This window comes from Nanorana parkeri, unplaced genomic scaffold (assembly GCF_000935625.1).
Source record: "Nanorana parkeri isolate BGI_ZX_2015 unplaced genomic scaffold, ASM93562v1 scaffold195, whole genome shotgun sequence".
Classification (NCBI taxonomy): Eukaryota; Metazoa; Chordata; class Amphibia; order Anura; family Dicroglossidae; genus Nanorana; species Nanorana parkeri.
This window is the reverse complement of record NW_017306463.1, coordinates 1163042-1178547: the sequence shown is the minus strand read 5'-3', so window position 1 is coordinate 1178547 and position 15506 is coordinate 1163042. Positions and strand designations below refer to the sequence as shown.

The 15506-nt window shown below is 40.8% G+C and overlaps 1 protein-coding gene across 1 annotated transcript in view; it reads right to left on the bottom strand.

Moving 5' to 3' along the window:
* CPNE2 (copine 2) overlaps positions 1–15506 on the bottom strand; it is a 65737-nt gene that overhangs the window by 25233 nt on the left and 24998 nt on the right. The window contains exons 6-9 of the mRNA XM_018555392.1: positions 14984–15073; positions 12210–12308; positions 10185–10271; positions 7252–7311 (exon numbers count right to left, since the gene is read on the bottom strand). Of these exons, the coding sequence (XP_018410894.1) occupies positions 7252–7311; positions 10185–10271; positions 12210–12308; positions 14984–15073 (336 nt within the window). The remainder of the gene's footprint in view (positions 1–7251; positions 7312–10184; positions 10272–12209; positions 12309–14983; positions 15074–15506) is intronic.

Here is a 15506-nt window from a genome sequence, read left to right as displayed (position 1 = left end):
TAAAAGTATTGGGACGCCTGCCTTTACACGCACATTAACTTTAATGGTATCCCAGTCTAAGTCCGTAGGGTTCAATATTGAGTTGGCCCACCCCCCATAACAGCTTCAACTTTTCAGGGAAGGCTGTCCACAAGGTTTAGGAGTGTGTCTATGGGAATGTTTGACCATTCTTCCAGAAGCGCATTTGTGAGGTCAGGTACTGATGTTGGACAAGAAAGCTGTGCTCGCACTCTCCGCTCTAATTCCTCCCAAAGGTGTTCTACTGGGTTGAGGTCAGGACTCTGTGCAGGTCAGTAAAGTTCCTCCACCCCAAACTCCCTCATCCATGTCTTTATGGACCTTGCTTTGTGCACTAGTGCGCAGTCATGTTGGAACAGGAAGGGGCCATCCCCAAACTGTTCCCACAAAGTTGGGAGCATGAAATTGTCCAAAATGTCTTGGTATGCTGATGCCTTATGAGTTCCCTTCACTGGAACTAAGGGGCCAAGCCCAACCCCTGAAAACATCCCCACACCATAATACCCCCTCCACCAAACTTTACACTTGGCACAATGCAGTCAGGCAAGTACCGTTCTCCTGGCAACCGCCAGACACGTCCATCGGATTGCCAGACAGAGAAGCGTGATTCGTCACTCCAGAGAAGACGTCTCCACTTCTCTAGAGTCCAGTGGCAGCGTGCTTTACACCACTGCATCAGACGCTTTGCATTGCACTTGGTGATGTAAGGTTTGAATGCAGCTGCTCGGCCATGGAAACCCATTCCATGAAGCTCTCTACGCACTGTTGTTGTGCCAATCTGAAGGCCACATGAAGTTTGGAGGTCTGTAGCTATTGACTCTGCTCAGTTGGGCACTTCTGCGCACTATGCGCTTCAGCATACGCTGACCCCGCTCTGTCATGTTGCGTGGCCTACCACTAACAGTTGACCGCGGAATATTTAGCAGCAAGGAAATTTCACAGAACACCTGAATCCAATGATTTGGAGGGGTGTCCCAATACTTTTGGTAATATAGTATATATATTATTTATATATATATATATATACCTATGGCACACAATAAGGAAACATTCCCATGTAAAGAATGAAGACATTACCTTTTCTTTCCCTATTTATCAAGCAATAACATGACCACTATGTGCTATGCAGGACCAGGGAGGACTAAGCCACAGCATGTCATGCGTGAATATTATTTAGCCAAATGTAAACATTTTGGGGTAACAGGCATAGTATTTTAATAGCATGTAGACACTTGGAATCCTATGGCTGTGTTACTTTCAAAAATAGCCGCCAGATTGCTGCGTGCCTATTTGATAGTGAGGCCCCCTGCAGGAGCCATTGTCAATCAACAGCTTGTGACATGTGCAGTAAGGGACAGACAGAGCACACTGTGCACAGGCATGGCATGCATTAGAATGGGAACACAAGAGAGTATGCAGAAGTGACAACGCTGATACAGCAAGAACTGCCTATGCATAGTGTTGTCATTTCAAACCAGGAAGAGGTAACTGTCAGGATAGATTTTATTAGCAAGAAAAAGTGGTTGATATAAACAGGTGTCAGCACATCAATGCATTTTAAATAAGTCTTCCTTATACAATTATGTTATATTTGCACTTATAGACACTTCAAGCACACCTATAGACACTTGAAGCACAAAAAGGGCTTTCAATGCTGTTTTTGACTCATCTAAGTCCACCTTCATGTGATTCTCGCCGGTGCCAGTCCTGGGAGTGGTGATTGCGAATTAGCACAGGCTACTGTGGAAAGTCTGTATGTCAACCAGGTAGCGACGTGGACAGTCTAAAGGTTGCCATACACTTTACAACCATCGCAAGACCTTAGTCTTGCGATGGTTGTAAAGTAATAAAAAAACGTACGATTTGCCCATCTTGGACAGGCAGATCGTACTTGTGATCATCAGAAGCCCGCCCCCCTGAGGGGCGGGCTTCCGATGATCGCAATGCTGAACGGGCAGTGTGCGCACACTGGCCCGTTCGGCATTTGTCTCCTAAGCACCGTTCGAACCAGCCGAAAATCGTAAGATTTTCGGCTGGTTTTCTAGCGTGCTCCTTAGACAAAAGACGTGCGACCGTACAGTAGAAACGGTCGCACGTCTTCATTCATACTGCACGATTCTCGTATGATCGCGGGATTTCCTGCGATTCTCGTACGAGAATCGTGCAGTGTATGGGCACCTAAAGAACAAACCTCCCATTCTACAATCCAGAAGACATATGATTTGGCACCTGGCATGCCACATGACCATGAATTTATGTCAGTAAGGTGGGATTTTAGACTCAATGCAGCAAATAGAGGGGGGTGGGATTTAGTGTTTGTTTTAAGAGGGGTCCCTGACCAGAGTGGGGCTTTAATATAAACCAGGGGCTCTTAACCAAGGTAGCCCCACCCCTTCGGATGATGAGGGTATGGCACTGGATCTTTGAATAATTAAAATAAAGTTGCTGTTGGAATAGAATCTAATAATTAGATTATTGACTATCACCATTTTTAAAACGGGTTGGCTTGAGGGCAAAGAATGTTTTGGCTCAATTCATAACTACATATCTCTGTGAAACCGGTTTCCCTGCACTACTGAACTGGAAATGGAATGCCAGGGGACATGCAAGTACAATCGTCAGTAGCTGTAGCTGCATTTCATGTTTTTATTGCACAAAAATAACGGCAACAATTTACTACTTTTGGTTATCTTATGTATTTGTGATTTGCCATTTTTATATAAATATACATAGTAAAATCCTTATACATTTCTTTCAGCTTTTCTATTGCTAGCTTTTCATATGTATTGTAAAACCAAGCTATTAACATATTTTAAAGTCATACTGGTACATAATAGGGCTTTTTATAATAATGATGATAGTCTGGTGAAGGCGGTATGGGAATATACTTGGCAATCCTTTGAGGGGTCTGTCTATTATTAAAAATACAGTTTTTAATACATGATATACAGCAATAACAGTACATTCTAACCAACTCTCTTTGGTAAAACATTTACCCAAAGTAAATATATTTAACATTGATCAGTGTACTGGTATGCCACGTTGCTGTCTTCAAGGGTATTGTACTGTGGTTATGTATCACAAAGTTACTATCCTGGGGCACTGTCAGCACATGTGATTTATGAAATATGAATATGTTGTGAACTGATAAAGAATACTCTTTAATTTTGCTGTGATAACACAAGGGCAGGCTGACAAATAAGTAGCCATGGGGAGGTAAAAGGTGCTCGGCGTGAGAATGCAGAGCAAGGACACAGATGACATCATGGTGAACTTAAATGATACTTTATCATGAGAGATAAGTTACTGTGTAATTAATGCAGGGCTGGAAAATCCTGGTCACATATTTACCACAGAATGTGGAAAACGTCCCCTTGTGACCAGGTATGCCATCCATAGGCATTGCTAGGTAACAACTCCCAGTGTGCTTTGCATCTCTTTCCCTGCTGCTTGATGTGATGCAATCTTGATTTCTCAAGACTACATATTCCACCGTGCATTGTTTCCAACAAGCAATGATAATGTTACATTGTTTATAGGTTGAGTTATAATTCAGGAAGCAGGCTGTGAGTTGTAACACAAGGCAGTGCATATTCACAGGGCTGAGTGAAATTGTGTCAGTACATTGAGGAAGTAGATCCTATGGGCATCTTAGATCCTATGGGCATCTTAAATAAGTATGTTTACAAACGTCTAGATGGATATGGTTATTAGGCGTGTGATAGAACTTATTGAAATTCAATTTAGAAGTACAAATGTATTTTTAGTTTTTGACCATAGATACCCTTATAAGCTTATATAAGATTTTACATATGCTTTCATTACAAATCTTCCCCGCATAGAAAGTAGTGAGTGATTAATTTATATACCCATTGTGAAGTATTTGTTTGCCAAGAGGTACATTATCATTTTAAGAGCCATTGTGCCTAATGTACAAGTTATTTAAGTCTCAAAAGACATGTTAACATTGAAGAACCTTTGTAAAACATAATGTATCTATTATCTGTAATCTAACCTATCTGAAATATTATATTTCCCTATCTTGTAATTGAGGGCAAGAAATCCTAACACTCATTTGCCCTCCATGCACTAAAAATGTGACAACCCAAATATATTATTTACCAGTAAAACACCTGCATCAGCAGTCTTCAAATGGCTTTAAAAGCCATATCACATGTACAAAGAGGACAGTGGCATTTCACATTTTGTAGAGAAGAGCATTACACAATGTTTTGGAGTTAATGAGCAGGTTTAGGGGAATCACAATACAGAGAGGATCAATACTGTAAATTAGCAGGCCAGAAACCGAATACAGCATAACTGCACTCTATGACACAGGCCACTAGGGAATGATTATCTAGCGATATCTGCTTATTGCTTGCACTTATCTCCCCAAATGTATAATGATGTTATATGTTGGAACTAAGATGACCCCCCCCCTTATGATTAAGCATCACCTAGTCCTTACCATAGATCCACCTTTATAATAAGCTCGGAGGTGCCAGTATTCCAGCAAGTATAAAGAAGAGTTGAGTGCCAGGCAAGATTATTTGAGAGCTCTGTTGTCATACTTAGTACACAAGTGCCAAGAGGGAAATTGTGTCATGTATTTCTACCAAATGGCATTTCACACAAAGCTTTTACTGTGCTAACAGCAACTGTCTACCTCCCTTGACCTGGAATTACCCGACTTCACTAAAGGAGTACAAAACTTTTAAAGCAGAACTCCAGGCAAAGGAGTTCTTAGCCCCTGCAGTGGGTCTACCCCCACAGTGGAAGGAGTGCTAATTTTTGTCTGGGTGCTAATAAAAAAAGTTATACTCGGAGCCGGCTGGAGTCCCGGGAGCCTCTCTGTCCCTCCGTCACAGTGATCTTAGGATCCTTGAGTTATCACATTCCATACACAGTGTATAGGAAGTGATGATACCAAGGGACATACCATCGCTGCAGCTGAGGAGAAGTGAGGCTTCAGGCACCGGAGTAGCAGCCAGCTGGCTCTGGGGTTCAGTTGAGTATAACTTTTTTTTTAGCACCTAGACAAAAACGAGCACTTAACCTTTGCAGTGCGTAGCCCCTCTTCAAGGGTTAAGAACACTTTTGCCTGGAGTTCTGCTTGAAGCTCAACTCCATATATGTTTTTGCTTTGGATAGAGCGGGGAAGTTCCCAACTGCAAATCATACAAACGTAAAAAGGAACAATAAATAAGAGGATATTGGTGGCATGCTAATATATAAACTGACACATATATAAACAAAATTCAAAGTTGTATTTCCTCATATAAAACAAAGTGCTTTGGCCAACCTTTTACCCCAGAAACCATTTTCAGGTCTTGGGGAACCACTGCTAAAACGAATTACTTGAAGGGCACTGGGAAAAATGTCCCTTAGATTTGCGGCCAGTGGAAAGAATGCCTTACAGTGGTGGTCAGCAATCCACCCTTACAGATAGCTAAAAAGATCATTGGTGTCCTATAGCTGACTATGACAAGTGGTGCTGGCCCGTGAAATAAGGTGGCACCATCAAATTGTAGGTCGGCCGCAGTTCAAGGAGCTCCTAGCAACCTCCTGTGGTACCCCAGGGTACCATGAAACCCTGGATGAGATTGGTTGCCTTCGACATTTACAATGTTACGGTCATACATGGATCCACTGCAAAATCATTGTTGTGTTCATCACATAGTCTATAGTCTATTGCATATGCAGATTTTCATCCATCTTGGGGCAAAGTCCACTTTTCTAGGATGTAAATGCAGTTCAGTTGGTAAAATTAATCTGTTAAAGAAATGTTTAACATCTAAACTGCATGTACATCATTGAATCAATAATTTTGGAATGGATCTATGTATGGCTTTAACCAATATACTGTATTTATAAATGTCGAAGGGCTCTGTTTTATATAGGAAATAAAAGTTTTTATTTTTTTTATTTATGCGTCAATTTATATATTAGCATTTCACACAAACAACCCTGATTTATTTCAGGTTACTATTTGTGATCCTATTTTGGAGATTTTCTTTAATTTCTTGTCTATTAGGGTGCTGGTGTCACCTGAACAGGAAGGCACTAACAATATAATAATAACAACTAATAATATTAAAATAAGGTCATAAGTTCTAGACCTTCTTCATTCTACTAGAAAGGTGATTTTGTCCCTGTTTAGGTGCCCATACACTGCACGATTCTCGTACGAGAATCGCGGGAAATCCCGCGATCGTACAAGAATCGTGCAGTGTATGGAAGGCGTGCAACCGTTTCTACTGTACGGTCGCACGTCTTCCGTCGAACCAGCATGCTAGAAAACCCGCCGGGAATCGTACGATTCTCGCCGAGTTAGTGGCCTGCTGGTTCGACAACTGCCGAACGGGCCAGTGTGCGCACGCGCACACTGCCCGTTTGCAGTCATTGTAAGCCCGCCCCTCATTACAGTCATCGTAAGCCCGACCCTCAGGGGGGCGGGCTTGCGATGATCGAGAGTATGATCTGCCTGTCCAAGATGGGCAGATCGTACGTTTTTTTAATCACTTTACAACCATCGCAAAACTAAGGTCTTGCGATGGTTGTACAGTGTATGGCCACCTTTAGAGAGATTTCCCATCAAGTCATGTCCAGGTGCAGAGACAGCAATAAAAATCTGGTAGAGCTTTCAACATGTATTGTAAAGTTGGCCAGCTGAACTGGCCCGAACATTGATCCGTTGTTGGCCATGCTGGTGCTACCCAACTTTGACAAAAGCCAATTAATCAATCAATCAGGTGAAAAATTGTTGGCACAACAGTGACTGCAGCCAATGAGCTGCAGTTGCTGTTCAAGTATTCTGATAGCCTTGGGCGTTGGCTGTCAGAATACAACGGCTGATAGATAAGATGGGATGGAATTTGGGGAATTGAGTGAATCTTGAAGTGTTGAAAAACCTTTCTTCCCACAGCATATGCAAATACCTCATCTGAGGTTCTAACCCTTCCCCTCTCTATTCAAAATAAAATATTTTAGCTGGAGTTCTGCTTTCACTTTTAACTTACTAAATAGGGTAAAGCTGCATTCACTTCAGTTAATTTCCCTTGCACATAATTGGGTATTCAAAATGAGCAAAGCTTTCCCCTATTTGCTAATCTAAATGAAAACTCTGCGCTCTTTAGTAAATGAACCTCTTTCGCCCCCTTCATACATGACAATAATGTCCAGTATATTTGTACAGCCAGGATGGTCAGACAAAGAGATGTGTTCAGTACTTACTGTAAACATTAACTGGCATCCCCCTAGTATGTAGTCAAGGAAGGTATAATCCCTCGTGATCTAACAAAAAGAAAACAATGATACCTTTAAAACAAAAAGAGTATGCCAAACAAACCCTAGTTATTTTATTAGATATTTCAGCGACATACAGAGGAACAAGGTATACTCTCAAGTAGTTTACAACCATAAAAAAAAAGAAAAAAACAGGACAGAAAGGGTCCCCTACCAAAGGGCGAAGATCCTGGACAGAAGCCCCTCATCCCAACTAGAAGGTTGAGAAACAAAAATATAATGGCTATATTGTTTCAATGCTAGCTGTGCACTAAGGAGGCCTCTCACGGGAAAAGTGTTAGGTAAGTACTCAAGCAGACGTGGATACCATACCACAAACCTATACACACCACTGGCAGACCCTTGTCTATAGTAATAGCAGTGAGAGAAACCTCAGGGAGGACTTGGAAGAGACCAATTACAGAAAAAAAGACAATTAAAGGAAACCAAAGAAGATTGCAGGAGACACATGAGAGACTGATAGACCGGACCAAACCCTAGCTATTATGAGTGTAACCTGTGTAAGATATAAGACTCAATTCACACCAGAATAAGTATCTTTATTAAAAAAAAAACTGAAATTTGGAAATTACAGTCACTTACAGTAGCTGAAAACCATGTTTGGCTGGTGTTAAAGCTTTGTGAATTGAGCCTTTAATAACATGAAGTTTGAGCATATGTGAAGGGACACCAGTCTCTGTTTCCCACATCAACCAATCAGATTATTCCTTTCATGTTTCTGCTGAATGGGAGAATTGCATTGTCTGCTATGGGAAACAAAAGCAGTTTCTCCTGTAGACACATTTATACTTCTCATATAAGTAGTTGCTTTGTTTTTCAGATACCAGCCCCTGTGTTTGAAAACACTTCAGCAAACGTGCATGTTTTTCTAGCCATTTTTTACGAGACGAAGTATATGGGCCATGACACACTGGTGAGCCTGTTGCTGGCAGGAGGAGAAAGCAGGGAAGGAAAACACCTGCTTGCAGAGGCTACTATAAAATGCACCTATGGTGTCCTGCCCAGCTTCTGGCAACCAGTGACCTCACTAGCGACTCAGATTTTGCAGCATTTCTGCCAGAGAGGAAGCGATGCTTCTCCACCAAAGTCAGAAAGGGAGCGACACATACAAAGCAGGTGTGCGTCCTCCCTGTATTTTCTAGTGATCTTGTCACTGGCAAATTTTCCCTAGTGGCAGGATTGCTAGTGTGACATGGGCCTAAAAGAATATAAATAGCAGCACTACACATCAACAGTCTAGTAAAGAAAAGTCACACTGCAGTTCTAGATACCACTGTTGTGACATAGTGTGGCACAATAATATCGCTGCACTACAACATGTGTATTTGTCCCCTTACTTTATCATGTTATCCTCCCTGCACTGTGCACATCATATAGACCAGGGGTAGGCAACCATGGCACTCTTGCTGTCATCATGCCTCTGAGGGTCATGCCTGTGGCATGACTGGAGAGCTGAGGTTGCCTATCCCTGCTGTAAACTTTTTTGTAGGAATTTCCCGTGGATGTGTGCATGCTCCGCTAGAGGTTGAGCATCACAATTTCACTGTGTTGACTACAGCAAATGTACCAATGCACTGGGCATGGAAACAGCTGCTTGTAGTCCAACTCAGAAGTACCTACAGAACGGTGACAACTCTGCAGCTAACTGCGTAATGTGTTGTTACCCTAAGAATTCAAGTGTCTTTGGATACATATTGCCGGTATAGTTTAATAAAAAAAATAAAAAAAAACATATAAAAACCAGCATTCAACTTTTTGACATTACAGGAACTTGGTTTAAAGTATATCTAAATCCAAATTCTATATTTTGCATGTTACCAGCCCATAGATGTAGTAGATGCATTAGTTTTCTTATTCTCACCTGGTGATTCTGCCAGTAACACACTTCCTGTGTCCTGTGACAACCCTCACTTACAGTAATGCAGCCTTTCTAATCCAGGGTGCCATGGCACCCATGGGTGCCTTCTACCTTCCTTAGGGGTGCCTTGAAATTTTTGCAAAGTGTCATGCCTTCCAATGGTGCTGGCAGTCTTCTGATGTGAAGGGGGAACTCTGATATGAAAGGGGGGCTCTGATGTAAACGGGAGTTCTGATGTGAAGGGACAAAGCTTCTTTTTTTGCGGGTTTTTACATTAAAATCCATACTGGACCCCTATCTAGGATAAAGTTCTGGTATGGATCTTGGAGGGACCACATTTTGTTTACATTTTTTTTACATTGTAGATTGGGGTGCCTCAAGATTTTGCATACTTTTAAAGGGTGCCATGACTAAAATAACATTGAGAAAAACTGCTGTAATGTATCAATAGAAAAGCAGCATTATCACCTTAAGGTGGTCTCCTGATTTGAACTACAATAGCTCCTCTGCTCATCTCAATTACATAAAGGTGAGTTTTTGTAGTTTACAGTTGACAGCTTGGAAGGCAGATAACGTTGTTTAAGATTGCAGTTCAGTGAACAGGATGTTATAGGACACTGCATTTCTAGCAGGATCAACAGAATGTTTTCAAAATGTTCTTAGTCTGTAAAAAGAAAATGCTTGCAGCCACCGCATCTACAAATTGGCATTACTATATATTACAATTGTGTTCTCGAGTTTAGATATGCTTCAAGAGTTTAGGTTTAGATACACTTTAATGTAATACTGTAGTGCACCTGATACCAGGGATGCTAATACAAAATGTATATTTTACAGACAATCGCTCATCAAATCACCGGCAGATCAACTGTTTCATAAACACATCTCCAAAACACAATTAAAATACCAAAAGTAATAACATAAACTAGTTTAAACTAACGCTTTAAAGTGAAACATGCTCAGACATTGCAAACTATCCAGGCTTGTCACAAGTAAGGCCTACCTTGCAGGATTTAATGATGATTATTCCAGAGTTTTTGTAGCTTCTTTTTTTCTTTTGTTTCTTTGGATTAATACATTCAAACTCTACCTGAAATGAGCAGAAAATGTATTGCCAATCATATCACAAAGAAAATCCTCTACACATGCAACTTTATTATACTTATTTGGCTAGAAAAAACACCATAAACATGTCAGCTTCAAATCACTTCCTGTTGTTGGAGATGTAACAGCATACTGATTGTGTTGCTGACTGTAACTATGTCTTTTGAGCACTAGATGGAGCTGTGGTGCAAAGCTAGTCTGTATGCAATTTGTCTATGTGCATACTTGTCTGTGATACAGAGGAAGTTATATCTGTATATATGTTTTCTTCTCTATGATCTATATGTTTCCTGTTTTAGGATGTAATTCTAAATACACGTACTGTATGCAACGTTCTTCTAAGCAAGTAAAACTTAATTAAGCATTCCTCAAGATCTCAGTGCTTTCATCTAAACACATAACTAACACCTGTTAGGCAATTTCAACCAGTGTGGGATCAGCGGCTTTTGTATTTAGGTAGTCACAGCAACCGCAGATGCCTGTATTTGATAGGATGCTGTCATTTTAAATCTACTATTGTTAAGCCAGGTGGTGCTGGCAGGACCACCCATGGCTCAAATTTTGGCCAATTCTTGATGAATCAGATGATCCATGGTCAGCTTAAACCTACCCTAAATAATAACATTTGGAGAATCTGATTGGCTGCTATAGTAAAATACAGACTCAGATACTCTGACAAAAGATGCACCTTTATTATAGAAACTCAATCAAAGTAAAGTATCTGTTCACAATAGGTTAGAGACAAAGTGTTGGTGTAAAGGGGTTGCCTCCACTGACCAACAGATACTAACATTGCCAACGTTCCCCGCCACTCCTGCCTCTGCAAAATATCTGATGCTATGGGGGAGTTTGTGACGTCCTCCCATGTGACAGTGTATTCATCAGCCCACCACTAGGCCCAAGCACTGTCAAATGATGGTAGGGGTGATATACAAGCTGACACTGTCACTTTGCCCTCAACTAAAACCTGAAACAGAGGAGCTACCATTTAAAAATGATGGTTGCTTGGCTTGACCTGCTACCTTCAATACCCTATGAGCCCTGGACCCAGAACAAGTAGGGAGATCAGCAAAGTAAGCGCTAGGAGAGCCTTGTCTGCACACTTGCTCCAGATCCCTGATTTAAAGTATAGAAACGAGGGGTTTAGTATAACAGCCATTTAACTTTAATTTTCAAAAGGAAAGTGTAGCATGGGCAGCCCATATATTTGTTTCCCATGTTTTCCTTAAATGGAACTACATCTGCATTTACAATATTTGATATAACAGACAGAACATTAGTAATCAGTAATAGCATTGTCTACATACAGTATTTAGTGGAAGCAATATTCTAAGGTTTCCCTTTTTTTTTTTTATACGGTAAGATGAAACAAACACTTCTTTGAAACTGAACAAAATTGCACAACAAACTCTTTTTGAAGCCTTATAATTTAGCTTCAGGGACCTTATACACAGTGTAAAAAGCAGATTACTTTAGCTGGTTGCTGTAATATTTCTATTCTCAGCCTTTGTACAAGAAAGAAGTGCATAGTGCAACCTCGTACAGCAGTGTTGAAGGACCCTGGAATTAATTGTAGTCACAAAAGGGCAAACATTTCAACTCCATTGTGTCTATTCTCCATTTTTTTTACTTATTTACACTCCCCCTGCCCTCACTGATACTTTCTTAATTCAGTTAAAAAGCAGGGTGTTGCTTTAGAGTGTATATCCACTTCCTGAGCCAGCATCCAAAATAAGGAAGTAGAAGATGACCCTGGACCATGCCTGTACAAACATGGCTCAGTCATTCTAAACATTAAAAATTAAATGTGATGTTAGCTCTACCTTAGCGAATCAGATTTCACCTTTCATGAGCAGTTTCTAATAGTTTGCGGCACTCCACACACTACCCTTTGCTATTTTTGATAGAAAGTGGTACTACTCACAGTCAGATTATCCCGAGCTTCACACAGTTTCAGTGCTGTAGTCTGGAATTCTCCTATAAAATCATGTCCTCCGTCATTGTCGTAGTCAAAGCATGTAATCTGTGGAAATACATCACAAATTACTGACTGTAAGAATGAGAAACAAACATATTTGGGGATAGTTCACATGTATAACTCTCTGCCAGGAAGTGTTGTGTACGCATAGTATGGAAACAGTCCCGTAAAATATCTCATTTTGTAGCTTTATTGGGGCAGTCATAAAAAAGTGCAGATGTCGCAAATGTTTCTCTCAGTCTAGGCAATACTCCAAGTAACTGAGTTACAGGCATGGTTCACAGAAGGAAGAAACACTGGGTATGAGTTCAGTTTGAGGTTATTGTGTTTCTTTTGTGCCTAAATAGGATGTCCTAATTATAAACAGTGGCAGAACATTTTGAAGGGTATAAAAATTGGTCCATTGCTGTTGAAATGGTATCCAGGAATTCACTGTGGCAAAGTTAGCACATCTGGTAGATGTCATATGTCAACTAGTTGCCAATATACTCTGGGGGGAATTTATCATTGTAGTCATATATTCAGTGACAATATATCTATTGCAACACAGAATTTGGCCGCAATGTGCTACTGAATTATTATTCTGGTGTTATCTGGGTTCATGAATGTGTAGTAGAACAGCAGGTCGCATGTTTATTCATTTTGGTCACACAGAGCTTTTAGAAGTGCGGCTGCTGAGAGATAGTGGTTTATGAGAGAAGATTTGTGAGATTGGGTAGGAGAAGGAGGGGGACAACAAAGAAAGAAATTAATGAGGGTGGAAGAGACAAGAGAGAAGGTTTGGAAGATGGGGGTTACATGGGAGTAAGAAAAGTTTTCTGAAAGAGTGTGAAGCAGCAGAGAGATGATTTATGAGCAGCAGAGCGGAGAAGGAGGATTTCTGACATGGAGGAGAAACACATAATGGACATATATGTGACATGGGGGAGGCATTGCAAACAGGGAAGATTCTTCTACTTTGTAGCCATGAATCTATGAGTGAGCTCCTTATCCAAACTCTGCAACTTTTACAATAGGAAGAAGCAAATGCCAGCAATATCTCCTCATGCTGTATGCCAGTTTATGGTTACCCCGAACTACCAGAGCATAACCTCTGACTCTCTTTAACCCTTTCACCAGAGACATCCTGAGGCCATCCTGGCGTCATCGCGCATGCACGGTCATCTAATTGATGCCTGCCGGTGGCCATCTTGGTGATGGACGCCGGCAGAGAGAGAAGGGGACGTTCACCCGGCCGGATGAGGTATCTCGCCGGGTCCCCTACTCCCTCCTGACACTGTCGGGCTCTCGGTCCATGACAGAGTGCCCAACTTTTTAGAGGGGGTGAAACCAAAATGACCCCTCCAATGGTGTCACCCGGGGGCCGCACCCCCCTTGTGATGCCACTGCCTTTCACATACCAGCCATTAGACAGAAAGGGGAAGGGTGTGTAGAGCTGTTTTCTCAGGAAGGGGTTAAAGAAGGAGTGAAAATAATTTTTTGACAGGATAACACAGCCTCCTGGGGATATCTTAACATGCGACTGTTCTGTGTATAATTTCAGGCGCAAAAGACTGTCGCAGATCTGACATAAGTGTGTGGATTATGCCTCTAGTCACTAATTGAATCCATCTGGTCACAAATACTTAAGTGTTGCAGCAGTGGTGGAAAAAAGACGCAAATGCGGAACAATCATTTGCGCTCCTTTAGCATTATTTTACAAGATGCAACTGTAAGAAAACAGTCGCAAACCCTTTAATAAATTCCCCCCTCTAACTTTAAAAGCTCAGTCATCAGAGGTTGTGCCATAGTTTCAGGCCTCCAAACAGACTTTGTGCATTAACTAGTAATCTGTTTTATATTAACAATGAATTAAAGGTACACCAGTACAGATGGATTTACCTCCCCGGTGATACCTCTCTACTCATCAGTTGTTGGGGACATTTATTTAATTAGCCTTCTAAACTACGTGAGAAGAGAGAGAGAACTCACAGGTTTATAGAAAATAAGAAGAAAAACAACTAATCAATAACTGACCAAAATATCCCAACAGATGAACAATTCAAAGTAGGTAGCTTCTAAAACTCACTTGACAATTCACCACACAGATACTTGTAAAGAGTTTTTTGTTTCTTTTTCTCTGATTTTGGACTACTCTGCAAGCCATGCAGGCTCACAACACACCATAGTCTTCGCAATCTCACATAAATTACGAGAAAAAAGAAAAATTTTAAGAAAAATGATTCTGATTCTGCTTTGGAACAAATACATTTCAGTATAATTTTTTTTTGTGTGCACCTGTTCCCTCCCTCCGTTTTTGGAACATACCAGTAATTACTATGATCTATTAAGACAAGAAGCAGGTGGATCTGAGCATTATCACTAGTTCCTAGTACAGTGATAGACAGCACCTCCCAAATTTACCAGTAGGACAAATGTAACCCTGTCTCTGATCCAATTAAAGTCCACACTTATATTCAAATAAGTGGCACACCTATTCTTAGTAGACTTAATCTTAGAATCAGATCAGTCCTACCAAACTGCGGTTGACTCGGTTGACTGGGGACTACAATCCTACAATTTTCCTTAAGCATCATTAATATGGTTGATGAAGGTTCAAGGCATATGGCTAACTTTAAAGCAGGTTTGTGAACCAGTGTTTTAGCTTATAAAATGGCAGCCTTTGTCATATTCAGCCAACAAATACTCTTTATACTGTCAAGCATTAAACACACATTCACCTTTATTGGCTTCTCGATGTCTCCATTGCACAAAGATTGTAAGGGCACAGTAAAGGGCTTCCATACCGGGTCCAGTGTGTATTTTATGACCTGAAGTGAAGAAATATGCAACATTTAAGCAACTGTAAATTATTCACTCCAGAGAAGCGAAAACACTCTTTCAATGCAGAATGTTGTCATGTCTCCGTCAGTGATTGATTTCTATTACAGACTTTGATTCTTTGCCAAGAATCAGCCATATAAGGGGAGGCTTTTATTTCCTCTTTCATTGTTACTTTCCCACATGATCATGAGTGGAGCAAGGAATGGGCGCTGCTTATCTTTCTTTTATTGAACAGCACAAAAGCAGCCTTTCCAGGCAAAGTGTTTCTGGTTTTGCATTTTTAAATCAAACCTAAGCCCATATAACACTAAACACAAACTCTGACATCATATGGAAAAAGAGAAAGGTTCAATAAGGTCAGACTGATTATTTAAATATAAACAAATCTCACTATTGGTGCACATTTAATTTTTTTTTATA